Source organism: Thalassophryne amazonica, chromosome 22 (assembly GCF_902500255.1).
Source record: "Thalassophryne amazonica chromosome 22, fThaAma1.1, whole genome shotgun sequence".
Taxonomy (NCBI): Eukaryota; Metazoa; Chordata; class Actinopteri; order Batrachoidiformes; family Batrachoididae; genus Thalassophryne; species Thalassophryne amazonica.
Window position 1 is genome coordinate 8,563,287 of NC_047124.1, and position 17,259 is coordinate 8,580,545.

At 40.8% G+C, this 17,259-nt stretch overlaps 1 protein-coding gene across 2 annotated transcripts in view; it reads left to right on the forward strand.

Annotated features, from left to right (window-relative positions):
• Positions 1-4,450: 4,450 nt before the first annotated feature.
• The window catches only part of sema3c (sema domain, immunoglobulin domain (Ig), short basic domain, secreted, (semaphorin) 3C), a 67,549-nt gene continuing 54,740 nt past the window's right edge, over positions 4,451-17,259 (forward strand). The window contains exons 1-2 of one of the 2 annotated variants that reach the window (XM_034163496.1): positions 4,451-4,638; positions 10,819-11,002. In XM_034163496.1, the coding sequence (XP_034019387.1) occupies positions 10,867-11,002 (136 nt within the window). In that variant the 5' untranslated portion in view covers positions 4,451-4,638; positions 10,819-10,866. The remainder of the gene's footprint in view (positions 4,639-10,818; positions 11,003-17,259) is intronic. The other variant, XM_034163495.1, reaches the window with a different exon arrangement.

Genomic DNA, 17,259 nt, shown 5'->3' on the forward strand with positions numbered 1-17,259 from the left:
CATTTGCACAACTTCTGCTCTTGTTGAACACATGCACATGCAAGGCCTCCTCCATACGATGTTAAATTGTAAATATTGTTTTTGATTGATTGATAAAGGGGCTTTATTGAACATGTACAAATTGTACATAAGACAATAGGATCTTAATTCATTAAACAACTGCTAATGATAAAGAACACAATGCTTATACGGCCGAGGATATTTTAGCATTGCATTATATTTTTCAACTTGCTGTCAGTTTCCCTTTCCAAATGGGGATGGATTTGTAGAGACTGACAAGTGCTTTAAGATAACACCAAAACCAGCTCTCTAGTCACTATATCTTTTGGATATAGGTATTTAAATTTATGAGGGTGTGCTAATTAGCTGAAATTTTGTTAGCCTGTATCTCACTAATTAAGAGTACATGAGCCACAATATGAGAGTTCTGGGTATTCCTTTTGAATCCCAGTGATCCACAAAGATTTGCAAAATTCTGAAAGATGTTGGTAGGATCTTCGTTGACTTGAAACTGAATGACCCAAAATACATGCAGTACTAAGAATGGCCTTAAAGTCATACCCGTGGATCCTCCAAAGAGATGTATTGATAAGAATGACCCCAAAGTCATACCCGTGGATCCTCCAAAGAGATGTACTGATAAGAATGACCCCAAAGTCGTACCCGTGGATCCTCCAAAGAGATGTACTGATAAGAATGACCCCAAAGCCATACCCATGGATCCTCCAAAGAAGTGCAGAACTAAGAATGACCCCAAAGCCATACCCATGGATCCTCCAAAGAAGTGCAGAACTAAGAATGACCCCAAAGCCATACCCATGGATCCTCCAAAGACATGTAGAACTAAGAATGACCCCAAAGCCATACCCATGGATCCTCCAAAGACGTGTAGAACTAAGAATGACCCCAAAGCCATACCCATGGATCCTCTAAAGACATGTAGAACTAAGACTGAGCCAAAGGCATACCCATGGATCCTCCAAAGACATGTAGAACTAAGAATGACCTTAAAGTCAAACCCATGGATCCTCCAAAGAAGTGCAGAACTAAGAATGACCCCAAAGCCATACCAATGGATCCTCCAAAGAAGTGCAGAACTAAGAATGACCCCAAAGCCATACCCATGGATCCTCCAAAGATGTGTAGAACTAAGAATGACCCCAAAGCCATACCCATGGATCCTCCAAGATGTGTAGAACTAAGACTGAGCCAAAGGCATACCCATGGATTCTCCAAAGACATGTAGAACTAAGATTGACCTTAAAGTCAAACCCACGGATCCTCCAAAGACATGTAGAACATAGAATGACCCCAAAGCCATATACATGGATCCTCCGAAGAGGTGTAGTACAAAAGACATCAAGTCATCGCCTGGTGGTCTTCCCTCTCTTGGGAAAAGAATTCTTTTGTGCCAAAAATTGGGTCTGGATTTGGATAGTTTATCCTCATAGTGAGATGAGGGTAAAAATACAAAAAGTGCCTTCCTGTGTTTTTTTTTTTTTTTCCTAATCATGTGTGACATCATTACACCTGTGTGGTGAATGTCACCAACTTAGTTTTTGGTTCACTGAACTCATTAAGTTGCTTTACTGCTGAAGGGTGCCACGTATCTTCCTTTACTCTCACCCGCCTGCACTCGTTATCCACTCCACCAATGAGGAGCCTGCATTTGAGGCCAAATAAAAAAGCCTGTACCACTCTTGTGATCCACCCTGACACTTTAATTGGAGAAGCATAAATCAGACTCCATTGTATAGAAGACGGGTAATTATTCCTTCTGTCTCAACCACCAGCACCGCCCTTTGTCCTCCCCCAGTGTCCTCCCTCCTCGCGTGTCGCGCTGCTTCCTCCTAGCTGCGACGTTTCCCAATAAGCTTCAGTTCTACCTTTAAGTCGATGCACTTTGGCATAAAATCCATCACATCCCGGCTCATACTTGCGGTAAATTGTTAAGTGACACTCGATCGGGGAAACACAAATGGATCCATCCCTGAAAGTGCAAGCAGAGCGTAATTTGTAGAACTCTGTATGGAAATGGGGCAACCTCAGAGTGGATAACACATGGTTTACATCCATTTATCCAGCCGAGTCTTTGGAGACTATGTCGGTTTTGGCTTGTCTACATCAGAATACATTAGCGTTTGTGTGGGTAAAGGTTTTGGCTGAATATGCACATGTTCCCCACTTTACCTGACATTGTGTTTAAAGTGAGCTTTGTTTTCCAGCATGACATTAACATGATGTCGTCTCTGCATACGGATTTGGAAAGAACAGCGTTTCTCTCACTAAAAGCAAATTCATGTCTGTCTCATGTCAGACCACATTAGCGAAAGCACAGCCTGCATGGACAGTGGGATAATGAGTTGGGCTACCAATATGTAGGCCTGGGTTTGATTGTCTTGTCCTTGGACAAGACACTTCATCTGCACTATCTCAGCCCACCCAGTTGTAAATGGGTACCGGCCTTGGCTGGGGAATATCTTCAATGGACTGGCGTCCCATCCAGGGGGAGTCATAGACTTTAATCTTGTTTGTGCTACGGAATTCTGGGGATAAGCACTAGCACCAGTGGACCTTAGGGCCTATATAGGACTTATGTCTTCTTCTCTGCTACCCATGGACATGGTGAGAGTAACAGCTATGGCACTGTCACATTTGTCCACAATGACCTTGACTTTCACCCAAATCATTGACGTATGGTTGAACTTGCCAGGACAGTTCTGGAATCCACCTCAGTGTTGTGTCAGATTTGACCCAAATCAAACTGAAACTCAAGTTCAAAATGGATTCTTTAAGGAAAATATTTTAAGTTATGACTGGACACATTTGTTTTCTATTTATATGATTAACCTACTGTTTTACTATGCTTTTTATTCTTTTTACTTTTTTATTATGCTTTTAATCTTTTAATTATGCTCTTTGATCTTTTGGTTTAATTTGTTCTTGTTTTTTGTGAAGCGCCTTGAGGTGACGCTGTCGTGAAAAAATTGAACTAAATTGAAATATTGGAATCAACTTTTACTGGCTCATCAAGCTTGGTAGAAATCGGCTAATGGTCTTGTTTGCTGATTATTCAGCTGTACATCACATTGTTTCATTTGCGCTATAAAAAAATAGTATTGTTGGACCAATGTAATAAAGGGCTTTAACTGGAAACACTCAAATGAGTTAGGTTAATCCAAATTATCTTAACAAGCAACATTTATGCCGACTTGTTAACCAGATCTTGGCATCCTTAATTTTAAGTGTTACCAGCTGAGGTAATTTGATTAAATTATCTCTTTTTTTTCAGTGTCTATGCAAAACATTTAAATAAATAAATAAAATACTTTTTTTAAAAATTACATTGCATGGCTTAATTCTCAAAATGAAAAGTCACAGAAATGTGATTTTACAAATATTGTGTTATAGAGTTTCTACAGGATGTAAGTATTTGGAAGGTTGACTGAACTCTGACAAATTAAATATACTACATTTACTTCTTTTACACTGGGGAAAAAGTGAAACTTGGACTTTTTTTAAAAATACTGTAATTTATAACATCTATATTTATTAATTTTTTCTCAAAGTATATTTATAGTTGACATTTTCAACTATAAATATACTTTGAGAGAAAGTAATAAGTTTAGGTGTAACAAATTAGAGCAATTTTAAGTTAATCCAAGTTTCACTATTTCATTATCTCAACCAGACCAACAAAACGTTAAAATGGGAAAAGTATATTTATAGTTGACATTTTCAACTATAAATATACTTTGAGAGAAAGTAATAAATTTAGGTGTAACAAATTATAGCAATTTTTTAAGTTAATCCAAGTTTCACTATTTCATTATCTCAACCAGACCAACAAAACGTTAAAATGGGAAAAGTATATTATAGTTGACATTTTCAACTATAATATACTTTGAGAGAAAGTAATAATTTAGGTGTAACAAATTATAGCAATTTTTTAAGTTAATTCAAGTTTCACTATTTCATTATCTCAACCAGACCAACAAAATGTAGTTAAAATGGGAAAAGTATATTTATAGTTGACATTATCAACTATAAATATACTTTGAGAGAAAGTAATAAATTTAGGTGTAACAAATTATAGCAATTTTTTAAGTTAATTCAAGTTTCACTATTTCATTATCTCAACCAGACCAACAAAACGTAGTTAAAATGGGAAAAGTAAATTGTAACAAATTGTTAGCATTAATAATATATTGTGTTTCAGGTTTCGTGGGTCTGGTGGACGTAAACTAGATGAGGTCAACGTGGCATTTAATTTCTTCGAGTGTGTGACCTTTTGGGCATCCTCCACCTCCTCCCTGATGTTTGAGAGATATATGTTAAAGAGATCTGTTTGCTGTCTCGTTAACACAGCGAGCGAGGGAGGGAGGACCATCACGGAAGGGTGGAGGAGATGAGGGGGATTCGGGATGTAATAGGACACCAGCCTTCTCTCTCTCACTCTCACTCTCTCTCTTCTCCTCCTCCTCCTCTCGACTCTCTCTGTTAGTCTTGTCCTGTGGGCACTTAGATGGAGCAGCAGCGTTTCTCCTCTTTGGGAGGAGAAGGGGGTTAGAGGAGGATAAATCAGAGTTGGAGTCCGGATTGCTCAGAGGCAACCACAAGTGAAAGAAGCTCCATAAGGTGAGTCCTGGAACCATTCCTGATCTGATCTGTTAATCCGGTTTAAAGATGTGGATGGGAGACGGTGAGCAGAAGGAGAACATGTGCAGACAGTCACTGGAAGTTAAAGTGAAATCGTCTGTAATATTCCAGTGAACTCTGACTTTGTGCTTTATTTTTTTTCCCCCACACGTTTCTGGCCGTATTATCAGATAAATTGCATAAGCTGTTACATCAGCTGGTGTGAGTTTTAAACTGATTAGAAAACAACAAATTAGACATTTTAATGCTTTCATTTCATAATGTGACAGATCAAAGACGAATCACGATGCCTATTTTTCCCGGTAATTTGAAATGCTTGAGAGTTCCCAGGCCTCAGAGTCACACGTGGGTGGAACGTGGGTGCCGCCGCTGACATCTGAATGACAGGGTGTGGTATGAACACACATGGTGCCACTGCCGGGACACAACGTGTGGAATTGTTTAGCATTCCTTTATCATTCCCGTCTCCGGTCAAGTGTAGTGTGTTTGGGGAAACAGTGAGATCCGTGTAGCCTCATCAAGACGGGGAGATTCTTGCAGACTTGTGTTTGGGGTTTTTTCCTGCACAACTTCCATAGTTTATTTAGTGGTTTATTGAGGAAAGCCAGCATGAGATGGAACATTCACAAGGCTTGTCATGGAAAGAACACACTGTTATCATCCCACACTGGAAATAGGACTTCCCTTTTACCCAAGCTGACCTGCTTTCCTGGAGACAATTAATTGTAGGATTCTGGTATTTGTGGGTATTTTGAAGAATTTGGAGAAAGTGAGTGAAGTACATTTAAGAACTAGTCTAGACTCTGATCTGAAGGCTGGTGATTCCAGGCAAAATCAACAAACTGTTAAGACCTTTAGTCGAGGATCAGCTCATTCATGACTCTTAGTATGGTACGCACACATACAGCCGGTACGAAGCATCTAATTCTGACCTGCTGGGTGTCATCGGACACTTAGCTCGATTCACTTGACGATGACTTTAGCAGCTGTGAAACCAATATTTCCAAGTCGGAGCCTCTCCCTAGGAGAGTCAAAGGCATGGACTGATCCCAAAGCAGGACTGGGGTTGAGGGTCACAACTGGGAGCTTGAATCTAATGTAACAAAGAAGCCTTAAAGGTGGATAATGCACCATTCTCTTTTTATTCCTCCTGCACCGGGATAGAAAAAAATTCACCTCTGCAACAAGTCGGGTCTGGTCCAAACACACCCAACCCAACTGAAATTTTATTGCATCATGCAGCTTTCTTGTCTGTCAGCCATCAAATTTTATTGCACATCTATAAGCAATGAGAGCAGGGATCCTGAATAAATATGTTTTTTCTTTGTTTCTTCGGCGTCAGGGATTGTAAACACACTGGGGATTTTTTTTTTTTTTTTTTTGGTTTATTTGTTTGGGTTTTTCTTTTCTTTTTCCTTGATACGCAAGTGTTTTAACGTTAAAACAGGAAACTATTCCTCTAGCACTGGACTCGGTGCCCCACGGGGAGCAGAGTACCTGCCTCCATCAATAATTGAAGCCATGCCTGTCTTGTTGTGGCAAATGCACGGGGAGCGGCTGAGAGTGTTTTCTGGCAATATTTTGTTGCCGATTTAGTGAGTCATGAACTGACATGTTTACATCTGACTGAATAAAAGCTATGAATCATTGCACTTTGCAACCATTCTGGACTGCCAGAGTTGTGATTTAATGATAAATCCTCCATTTTATAATAAAAATAAATAAAAACCGATGCAGTCATGTGTTGTGGTATATTCATTTTGGTACTGTAATTAATTTTCTTTATTATTTCAGCAGAGGAGAGAGATGGGTGCGGTATTTGTGCTGGAGACCCTCCTGTCCTGTGCACCAACAGCATTTCCTGTATGTTTGTTTTGTGAATTATTCTGTAATTTGTATCTGTAGCATGGCCCAAGCAGAGGGTCACCCCTTTGAGTCTGGTCTGCTTGAGGTTTCTTCCTCAGAGGGAGTTTTTCCTTACCACTGCTGCTCTGGGGGTTAGTAAGGTTAGAACTTACTTGTGTGAAGCGCCTTGAGGCAACTCTGTTGTGATTTTGCGCTATATACAGTAGTGTTCAGAATAATAGTAGTGCTATGTGACTAAAAAGATTAATCCAGGTTTTGAGTATATTTCTTTTTGTTACAATGGGAAAACAAGGCACCAGCAGATTCAGTAGATTCTCACAAATCCAACAAGACCAAGCATTCATGATATGCACACTCTTAAGGCTATGAAATTGGGCTATTAGTAAAAAAAAACGTAGAAAAGGGGGTGTTCACAATAATAGTAGCATCTGCTGTTGATTCTACAAACTCAAAACTATTATGTTCAAACTGCTTTTTTACCTCAACAAAAATATAAACGCACACTTTGGTTTTGCTCCCATTTTGTATGAGATGAACTCAAAGATCTAAAACTTTTTCCACATACACAATGTCACCATTTCCCTCAAATATTGTTCACAAACCAGTCTAAATCTGTGATAGTGAGCACTTCTCCTTTGCTGAGATAATCCATCCCACCTCACAGGTGTGCCATATCAAGATGCTGATTAGACACCATGATTAGTGCACAGGTGTGCCTTAGACTGCCCACAATAAAAGGCCACTCTGAAAGGTGCAGTTTTATCACACGCACAATGCCCAGATGTCGCAAGATTTGAGGGAGCGTGCATTGGCATGCTGACAGCAGGAATGTCAACCAGAGCTGTTGCTCGTGTATTGAATGTTTCATTTCTCTACCATAAGCCGTCTCAAAGGCGTTTCAGAGAATTGGCAGTACATCCAACCAGCCTCACAACCGCAGACCACGTGTAACCACACCAGCCCAGGACCTCCACATCCAGCATGTTCACCTCCAAGATCGTCTGAGACCAGCCACTCGGACAGCTGCTGAAAAAATCAGTTTGCATAACCAAAGAATTTTCTGCACAAACTGTCAGAAACCGTCTCAGGGAAGCTCATCTGCATGCTCGTCGTCCTCATCGGGGTCTCGACCTGACTCCAGTTCGTCATCGTAACCGACTTGAGTGGGCAAATGCTCACATTCGCTGGCGTTTGGCACGTTGGGGAGGTGTTCTCTTCACGGATGAATCCCGGTTCACACTGTCCAGGGCAGATGGCAGACAGCGTGTGTGGCATCGTGTGTGGGTGAGCGGTTTTCTGATGTCAGTGTTGTGGATCGAGTGGCCCATGGTGGCGGTGGGGTTATGGTATAGGCAGGCGTCTGTTATGGATGAAGAACACAGGTGCATTTTTATTGATGGTATTTTGAAAGCACAAAGATACCGTGACGAGATCCTGAGGCCCATTGTTGTGCCATACATCCAAGAACATCAGCAGGATAATGCACGGCCCCATGTTGCAAGGATCTGTACACAATTCTTGGAAGCTGAAAATGTCCCAGTTCTTGCATGGCCGGCATACTCACCGGACATGTCACCCATTGAGCATGTTTGGGATGCTCTGGACCGGCGTATACGACAGCGTGGTACCAGTTCCTGCCAATATCCAGCAACTTCACACAGCCATTGAAGAGGAGTGGACCAACATTCCACAGGCCACAATTGACAACCTGATCAACTCTATGTGAAGGAGATGTGTTGCACTGCATGAGGCAAATGGTGGTCACACCAGATACTGACTGGTACCCCCCCCCCCCCAAAAAAACAAAACTGCACCTTTCAGCGTGGCCTTTTATTGTGGACAGTCTAAGGCACACCTGTGCACTAATCATGGTGTCTAATCAGCATCTTGATATGGCACACCTGTGAGGTGGGATGGATTATCTCAGCAAGGAGAAGTGCTCACTATCACAGATTTAGACTGGTTTGTGAACAATATTTGAGGAAAATGGTGATATTGTGTATGTGGAAAAAGTTTTAGATCTTTGAGTTCATCTCATACAAAATGGGAGCAAAACCAATCACTAAACTAGTATTTAGTTGTATAACCACAGTTTCTCATGATTTCTTCACATCTGCGAGGCATTAATTTTGTTGGTTTGGAACCAAGATTTTGCTTGTTTACTAGTGTGCTTGGGGTCATTGTCTTGTTGAAACACCCATTTCAAGGGCATGTCCTCTTCAGCATAAAGCAACATGACCTCTTCAAGTATTTTGACATATCCAAACTGATCCATGATACCTGGTATGCGATATATAGGCCCAACACCATAGTAGGAGAACATGCCCATATCATGATGCTTGCACCACCATGCTTCACTGTCTTCACTGTGAACTGTGGCTTGAATTCAGAGTTTGGGGGTCGTCTCACAAACTGTCTGCGGCCCTTGGACCCAAAAAGAACAATTTTACTCTCATCAGTCCACAAAATATTCCTCCATTTCTCTTTAGGCCAGTTGATGTGTTCTTTGGCAAATTGTAACCTCTTCTGCACATGTCTTTTATTTAACAGAGGGACTTTGCGGGGGATTCTTGCAAATAAATTAGCTTCACACAGGCGTCTTCTAACTGTCACAGCACTTACAGGTAACTCCAGACTGTCTTTGATCATTCTGGAGCTGATCAATGGGTGAGCCTTTGCCATTCTGGTTATTCTTCTATCCATTTTGATGGTTGTTTTCCGTTTTCTTCCACGCGTCTCTGTTTTTTTTTTTTTTTTTTTTTTTTCCATTTTAAAGCATTGAAGATCATTGTAGATGAACAGCCTATAATTTTTTTGCACCTGCATATAAGTTTTCCCCTCTCCAATCAACTTTTTAATCAAACTACACTGTTCTTCCAAACAATGTCTTGAACGTCCCATTTTCCTCAGGCTTTCAAAGAGAAAAGCATGTTCAACAGGTGCTGGCTTCATCCTTAAATAGGGGACACCTGATTCACACCTGTTTGTTCCACAAAATTGACGAACTCATTGACTGAATGCCACACTACTATTATTGTGGACACCCCCTTTTCTACTTTTTTACTAATAGCCCAATTTCATAGCCTTAAGAGTGTGCATATCATGAATGCTTGGTCTTGTTGGATTTGTGAGAATCTACTGAATCTACTGGTGCCTTTGTTTCCCATGTAACAATAAGAAATATACTCAAAACCTGGATTAATCTTTTTAGTCACATAGCACTACTATTATTCTGAACACTACTGTAAATGAAATAAATTGAATTGAAAAATTTAGGAGGGTTTTTTTTTCCATGTTTGATAAATGATTTGATTGCTCATCATATGACTTATCATGGAGAAACACCTCAAATATTCCAAGCACTAATTTAGCTTGGGTAACTAGTCAATTCAGAAGCACTGTTAATGAACTAAACACAATTACTTTTAGCTTGAGCAGCTATTAGTCACAAGGATTGTATTCAGTAATTAGCTCAGTTAGCTAAGTATGGCAATAGCTTAGCCTGAGTGACAAATCAAATTCACAAGTGGTGTTAATCGTTGTTAGCATTACTTTGAGTAAATCATCAAATTTGCAAGTCATGTTAACATCTTAAGCTAGTGAGTAATTACATTGACAACTAATGTTAATTAACTGTGTTTGCTAAGTGCTAAAGAGCATTAGCTTGAATGACTGGTCAAATTCACAGCTAATGTTAAGTCTTTTGTGTATCTAAGCTCTCATTAGCATTAGCTTGTGTAGCTACTCAAATTCACAGCTCATGTAAACTTACAAACAGTAAATATCATTGCTAGCTGTCATTGAAGTAATATTCGGTGAACTCGCTGTGAGACAGATCCGCTGGCACCGCGGTGCATTCTGGGAAGGACAGGCAGCCGCCAGGGGCATTATGGGAAATGCTGAAACACCAAATGAATTCATTAATTTGTGCGCTAAATAGTATTAGCTTACGTGAAAATCAAATTCACAACACGAATTGACGAACATGTACAATTTTGTGACAGAGCTACTGTACATGAGAAAATACATACATAAGTTATGCTCATTGCACAGAAATAATGTTTGACTGTATTAAAATTTCATTTATATCCAGTTGTGTGAATCTTGAGAATGAATGTTCAAACTCCACGTTTGTCTAATTAGCGTTAGCATGGATTTCTGATAGCTGAGAGTTAAAGTACCATTTCAAAACAACAAAAAACTCCAAGATTGTGTGTTTACAGTGTGACAGAAGTGTGCAAATGTATTTTTCCTTGATACTTTGAAAACTTGATGCGTTTTGTTTCCAAACAGGTGGTGACTGGCGGCGGTGAAAGGGCGTGGTTCCTGAGCGGCGCAGTCATGGGCAGGCCGGAGGGGTGTGCCAGGCTACCTCTGGTGCCAGCTGTGGCGTTTTCCGTCTTGGCCCTCTTTCTCCTCTTCCCTGAGGTTTCTGGCCTCCCTCAACCCTTGCCCAGAGTCTTCCTTTCATTTGAAGGTACGGAAAATGTATCAAAAACCTGTGTTGTGTGCACGATGGGTGTCATGTTGTTGATTTTTGAGTTAATGCTGAACAAATGCTCGATATTGAGGCTAAACAGTCACGCATCTAAATTTTGTTATTGCATTTTTCCTGTGGATCGGTTGACTTTATGATTGTTGGAGATGTTTCCAAACCCATGGGCGCCCGTGCACCTCTCGCCGCACTGCCCAGACTCTCTTCTTCCATCGCTGTGGTGCCAGCAAAGATGAGAGGCTCTGCAGGAGGTGGCGCTCCTCAAAACAACCCCGAGTCTGTTCCTAGTTAAACTTTAATCGTGCAAACTTTAATCCCTGTACTGCCGGCCTGCAGCCTCTGGTTTTGATTCTCTTGTTTTATTTAATATCTTCATTGTGGGTTATTTTTCTGCATTTTTGATGATGTCTTGGAATGAGATTGCCAGGCGGTTTGTTTCTGCGAGAAGTGAGCGGTGCAGTAACCTTTTGCTCATGGCTGGAGTGTGCGGAGGGGGTTGAAGGAGACGTTTGATCACCTTTCACTACCCCTCACCATGGATTAGGCTTCACAGTGCAGCTGAGGCTGTCTGTCACTCAGGTTTCTAGGCTTTAGACTATTTGATTAGGTCTAAGATCGGGGGGGAGTCACATCAGCATTTGTGTGTGATAGTTAATTCTCTTTGAGTTGAATTAGTCAATCACGTAATTCTTATGGCTGATTATAAACAATTTTGTGACCCTTGGGGTGACTGAAGAAAACTGAATGAAACTTCCAAAAACAGATTGGTAGATGTTCAATGTTCAATAGTTGTTATAATCTGCCACTATAGCTCCAAAGCCATTGGATCAAAAATAACGAAACTTAAGCAACGGTTACACGAATTATATATTGATATGGTCAGGGGGGTCCATGTGTGCAAAAACCTATCTTGGCTCATTGAGACAATATTACAATTACCTCAAATATAACAAATTCCAAGGCACCCGCTAGGTACCAGGTAACCTTACTTGGTCTTTGCAGGTTCAGAACTTCTTGGTCCTCACAAACCTTTACACCTCCAGAACTGATGATGGCACAACACCTTCATTTGCTTTGGCAGCCGTTCCTAAACTTTGACTTGCATTAGTTACGTTATTCACTCACCTACTTTCGCTGCACTTATATCAGATTTTAAATGTATTATAAGAAACAGCTGCATTTGAAAGCAAATATTTTCCATTTGCATGTTTGTGTTTTGTACTTTCGTCTCAGTACGTGACTGTTTGACTTGTTTTGGTGTTTTTATTTCATTCCTGTCTTTGTGTTTTCAACTCTCTCAAATGATTGCTTCATGAACTATGGAATAGCGCCAGCAGCGACTCCATCCCCATGTTTGGGTTTGACCACTCAAGTCGCATTATTCACTCGCTCCCAATCCCTCAGTGCTTCCAAACAACTGGCTTTAATGGCCAAAGGTGGCCGTGTTGAAAACAAGCCAATCCCTGTCATCCTGGAATGTTTGATCCCTGTTTGGAATTTTGGATTCGGTTTGGTTTGCGTTACGTAGTGTGGTTATGCTTTGTACAAAGTGACTGCTGCTACGGTAGCAGTGGAGCATCTCTGACTTTTGCAAATGTTTTTAAAGAGGCTCTGGAGTTTATCCTTAATCTGTGTGATCATGAAGATGTTGATAGTTTTAATAATGAATTTTGGTGTTACAAGAAGTGTATTTGTTCAAAGACAGCCAGCTGGCTTACACATCTGCTTTGAATATTTGGCACCTGAGCCGAACCATCGGGGATCCGCAGCATCATCCGCCCTTGTTTCCCTGCGAGAAATCATTGTGGGTTGATGAGGATGAGGTTCACATCTCCCTTCAGACTGCAGGGGAAAGTTGAGCACAGGTGCGCAGCAGATGTACAGAGCCTGCAGAGCCGCTGAGATCCGAGGTGGAGCCTCATATCTCCTAGAAATACTGGAAGTCTTCCACTGAGGAGGGATTCAGGCATTTAAGATCAATCCAAAGCTGACTAAAAGATAAATGTCAAGTCAATGGAAGAAAGAGTATGGCCCAGAGGGAACAAGGCGCAGGGTGGTTGGGCACCTGCTGGGTGGACAATCGTTTGCTTCAAGATGTGGAGACTGTTTTTTAAATTAATGTGAGGTGAAACCAGTGGTGGGCACAGCTAACCAAAAAGTTAGCTTCGTAACCATTAATCCGATAAATGAAAAGTTAACTTTTATGACACTAAACCGATAAACTGCTAAAAAATGTATCTTTATTACAGATAAACCGATAACCGATAACTTTTGTATTGATTCGGACTCGGCAACATCAGATTATACTGTGGACTTCTGATAAACCAGTTTTACGTTCACTTTTGTTGCTGGGTAAATTCAAGGATCACAAACACATAAGAACACATGAAAAATGAATGAATAAATAAATAAAACCCCAAACTCTGTCATCATCTTTCAAAAGCAGTAAAACACAGTATTAGGAGTCACAGTTTTTCTCGTTAATAGATACACCGTCATTTACGACCTAAAAAGCTGCTGCTTTTTTCACACGTTTTGAACCCTGCGGCTTAAACAACTGAAATACGTCCATTAATGCATTGATTCGCAGAGTAAAATACATGTAGTAAATATAAATTCTTACCTGTTTCAGTGGGATTCATCTGAATAAATAATCCACATAAAGTGTCCATTTTTTAAAATCCAAAACAGTGTCGAAATGTGAAGAAAAGTCCCTCTGTACACACAGCTGCACCGTGAGAACTCCTCTCCCACACCAAGTCTTGGCGATTAGATTACAGCCACAAAGAAATAAAATAAAATAATGTTAAAATTAGTCCGTTTTGTTTTTGTGTCAAGCGGACTCACTCACTGTAATGTCCAAAGTGAACCAGAACTACACTACCCACAATACTCTCTGCGTCAACCGGCCAATCACATTTTGCGCTTAATTATGATGTCATCAGCAAGTGACAGGCAGCCAGTCTGCTACAAACACACAACAGATGGACTAAAATGTTTGATTTTAGGGTTTACAAACATTTTGACCGTTACACTTTGCTCACTTTACCAGCAAAAAAAAAAAATGTTATCAGACTGAAAGTTCATCCATTCATCCATCTTCTACCGCTTAGTCCAATTAAGGGTTGTGGAGGGCTGGAGCCTATCCCAGCAGCCATAGAGCGCGAGCAGGGTACACCCAGGATAGGACGCCAGTCTGTCCGCAGGGCCACAAACAGAACAAAAACAAAAACACAGACACACTCACACACACACCTACGGACATTTAAGATTCCAATCCACCTAACCCGCATGTCTTTGGAAGTGGGAGGAAACCGGAGCACCCGGAGAAAAACCCACGCAAACACAGGGAGAACCACCTGAGATAATCTTTGTGAAAAATGCAATGCAATGGTTTACCTTGAACCTTTGATCTTCATATTAATGACACCAGGATGGCCACATGATTGCTGTCATTACAGTTCCAGAGATAGGGACCTCGCTGTGCCGTGTGCTTTAGGCTGCCCCAAGTTGCTCAGGGTTCTTGTCACAATGCAGCAGGTTGGGATTTGGCACAAGACCTCCGACCCTCCAAAGGCTTGAGATAATAACATTGAAAATATAATAAAAAATTGTTTGTCAGCTCGAACAACAAAGCAAGTTCATGTTTTTTTTTATGTCTGCATGTAGTATTTGCTGTAGTTTTGAGTAGCAGTAGAAGTAGAAGCTGATCCCTACACCTCTATATGCCAACACAGGGAGAACAGGCAAAGTCCACACAGAAAGACCACGGGAATTGAACCCAGCAACCTTCTCTTTGTGAGGCAACAGTGCTAACCACTAAGCCACCGTGCTTGCCCCAGACTGAAAGTTATCAGAACTAAATATCGGAAGATAATTGGTCTGATAATGGTTTTAAAACTTATCTGAAAAGCTAACCCGCTCGCAAAAAACATTAACTTCAATAATTATCTGTTATCCGATTAGCTGAACTGTGGCCCACTGCTGGCTGGAACTAACTAAGCCAAGAAAATAAACCATTTAATGTGGCACTCTGGTTTTGCATAGATCTGAAAGCTGGAGTTCCACCCCGCCTTTATCTCCTCACATCTTTGCTGAAAATCCAATCCAGGTGAAATGCATTCATGATACTCCTGGAGCTGTATTCATGTCCTGCAGAGAAGTTGCTGTCTTTGACATTCCTTTCTACCTCACACCGCTTACGCTTGTGTTCCGCGGGCGAATGCAGCTCATTTCAAACCGCATATTTAAGAGTATAAAATGCTGCCCAGGAATGCCGCGAACCCAAATAATAAACTGAGAAGAGATGGATTCCCCTCTGTGACTCAGATAACAAGACCTTCTCTCTCACAGCAAAAGTTCTTTGCATTACCCACAACTTTTACAAAGCATTTCACAATTTATATCTCTATTACATACAGTATTTAATGATGGTACAATTACCAAGTGGTTAGTGCACTTGGTTTCAGTGCGGAAGGTTCCCGCTTCAAATCCCACCCCTGCCACATTTCTCCATGTAATGTGGAGTTGTGTCAGAAATGGCATCCAGCATAAAACTTGTGCCAGAATCAACATGCACGTCCATCTTGGATCTGCTGTGGTGATCCCGAGTGAAAACAAGGGAGCAGCCGAAGGGTCTTACTTTACAAGAATATTATTAATGTTTTAAACAAAAATATCATCAAATCATTTCAAGACGCACATAGAACCTTTATTATTAAACATACATAACCAGTCTGACTGTTTCCTGACATTGTTCCTTTCAATATATTTTTAAAGATTGGCCAGCAGATGTTGCCATATGTAATTGTAATCAAAACCTTCAAAACACTGGACCATTGCTTCAGATTGATTCAGTGTTTTCAAAACGCTTCGTTTTTCCCTCCGTCACTAAGTTTCATGAATTAAATGCATCAGCAACCGTTAATTATTACCACATATGCCCGGATAAACTTATAATTATGAATACTTTGATGTTGTGTTGCAAACAGGGATGTTAATTAATGTGCGACAACTTTTAAACACTTACTGAAGAACGAAGCAGAGAATAGCTCACTGAGATCTCTCGCGTAATGTCATCTAATCAGTATACTTCTCTTGTGCGCCTTTAAAACAACTGATTTATAGCCCACGCAAAAACACTTTGGCCTAATTTAAAAATGCATAAATAGCAAAAATGTGCAAACTAATTCTCATTCCTATGGCTGTCAGTCAAAACTGGATTCAATCATTGTGCAGAACTCCAGCGTCCAGGCCCGCCCACAGCTCCATTCACCCCCTTGAGACGCTCAGTGTCCAGGGAGGTGGGACAAAATTATGGCTTTATCCAATGACCGTAGCCTTTTGTGGCAATGAAAAAACCTTTCCAGGCAGTTCCATTGAAGTGAACGGACGCTCAACTTCTACAGGAAAATGCATTGACCACAGACCGATTGAGAAAAAAAGATTTATGAGAAGTTAACAAAATAGAGTCAGTCGATTTGTGATAAGTAGCTGATTCGGAACAAACTCATTTTCAACATGAATGTGTTCTAACACATTTGTAGTCAATGAAATGATAAACTGTACATATTCGACCATTTTTAAGGGGAGCCTGAGCTTCCCTTGCAGTCTGAGAGAAACCGCCTCTGTGTCACAATTATGGCATATTAAACACTAAAATAACAATGGTATTAACTTCTAATCTTCTAACATGAATGGCACCGACAGCTGAATACATTCCATTAGCTTCTGCAGTTCTTACTTGGAAAAAAGAACTTCAAATTTAATTACAAGGCTTTTATTGTCAGTAAGTCCATATAGGCCTTGACGGCCATTGGTGCCATTGGTTATCTCCCAGTACCGTCATGACAGTCCCCTTGAACTGGACCCCAGTCCGATGTGGGTTACTTCCCCACCCCTTTACAGCTGGCTGGACTGTGACAATGTAGATTACGTGTCTTGTCCAAGAACACAGACAGGTAGCATGTGCAGGAATCAAACCCAGGTCTATATATTGGCAGGCCAACTGCTTCTCCATATGCAAGGGCTTGTACAGAGGTAACAAAATTTTGTCATGCCTTGGATACAGAAAAACAGTGCAATGCCCAGCAAATTAATCCTTTGTGATTCAATGAGACCATAATCTGTGGCCTTGACTTTTGATCCATTGTGTCCAAAACTTCCACCATGTTCAACCCACATCCAAATCGTTAGAGTTCAACAGTTAAGACCTTTCAAGGGCACCCATTATCAATGGT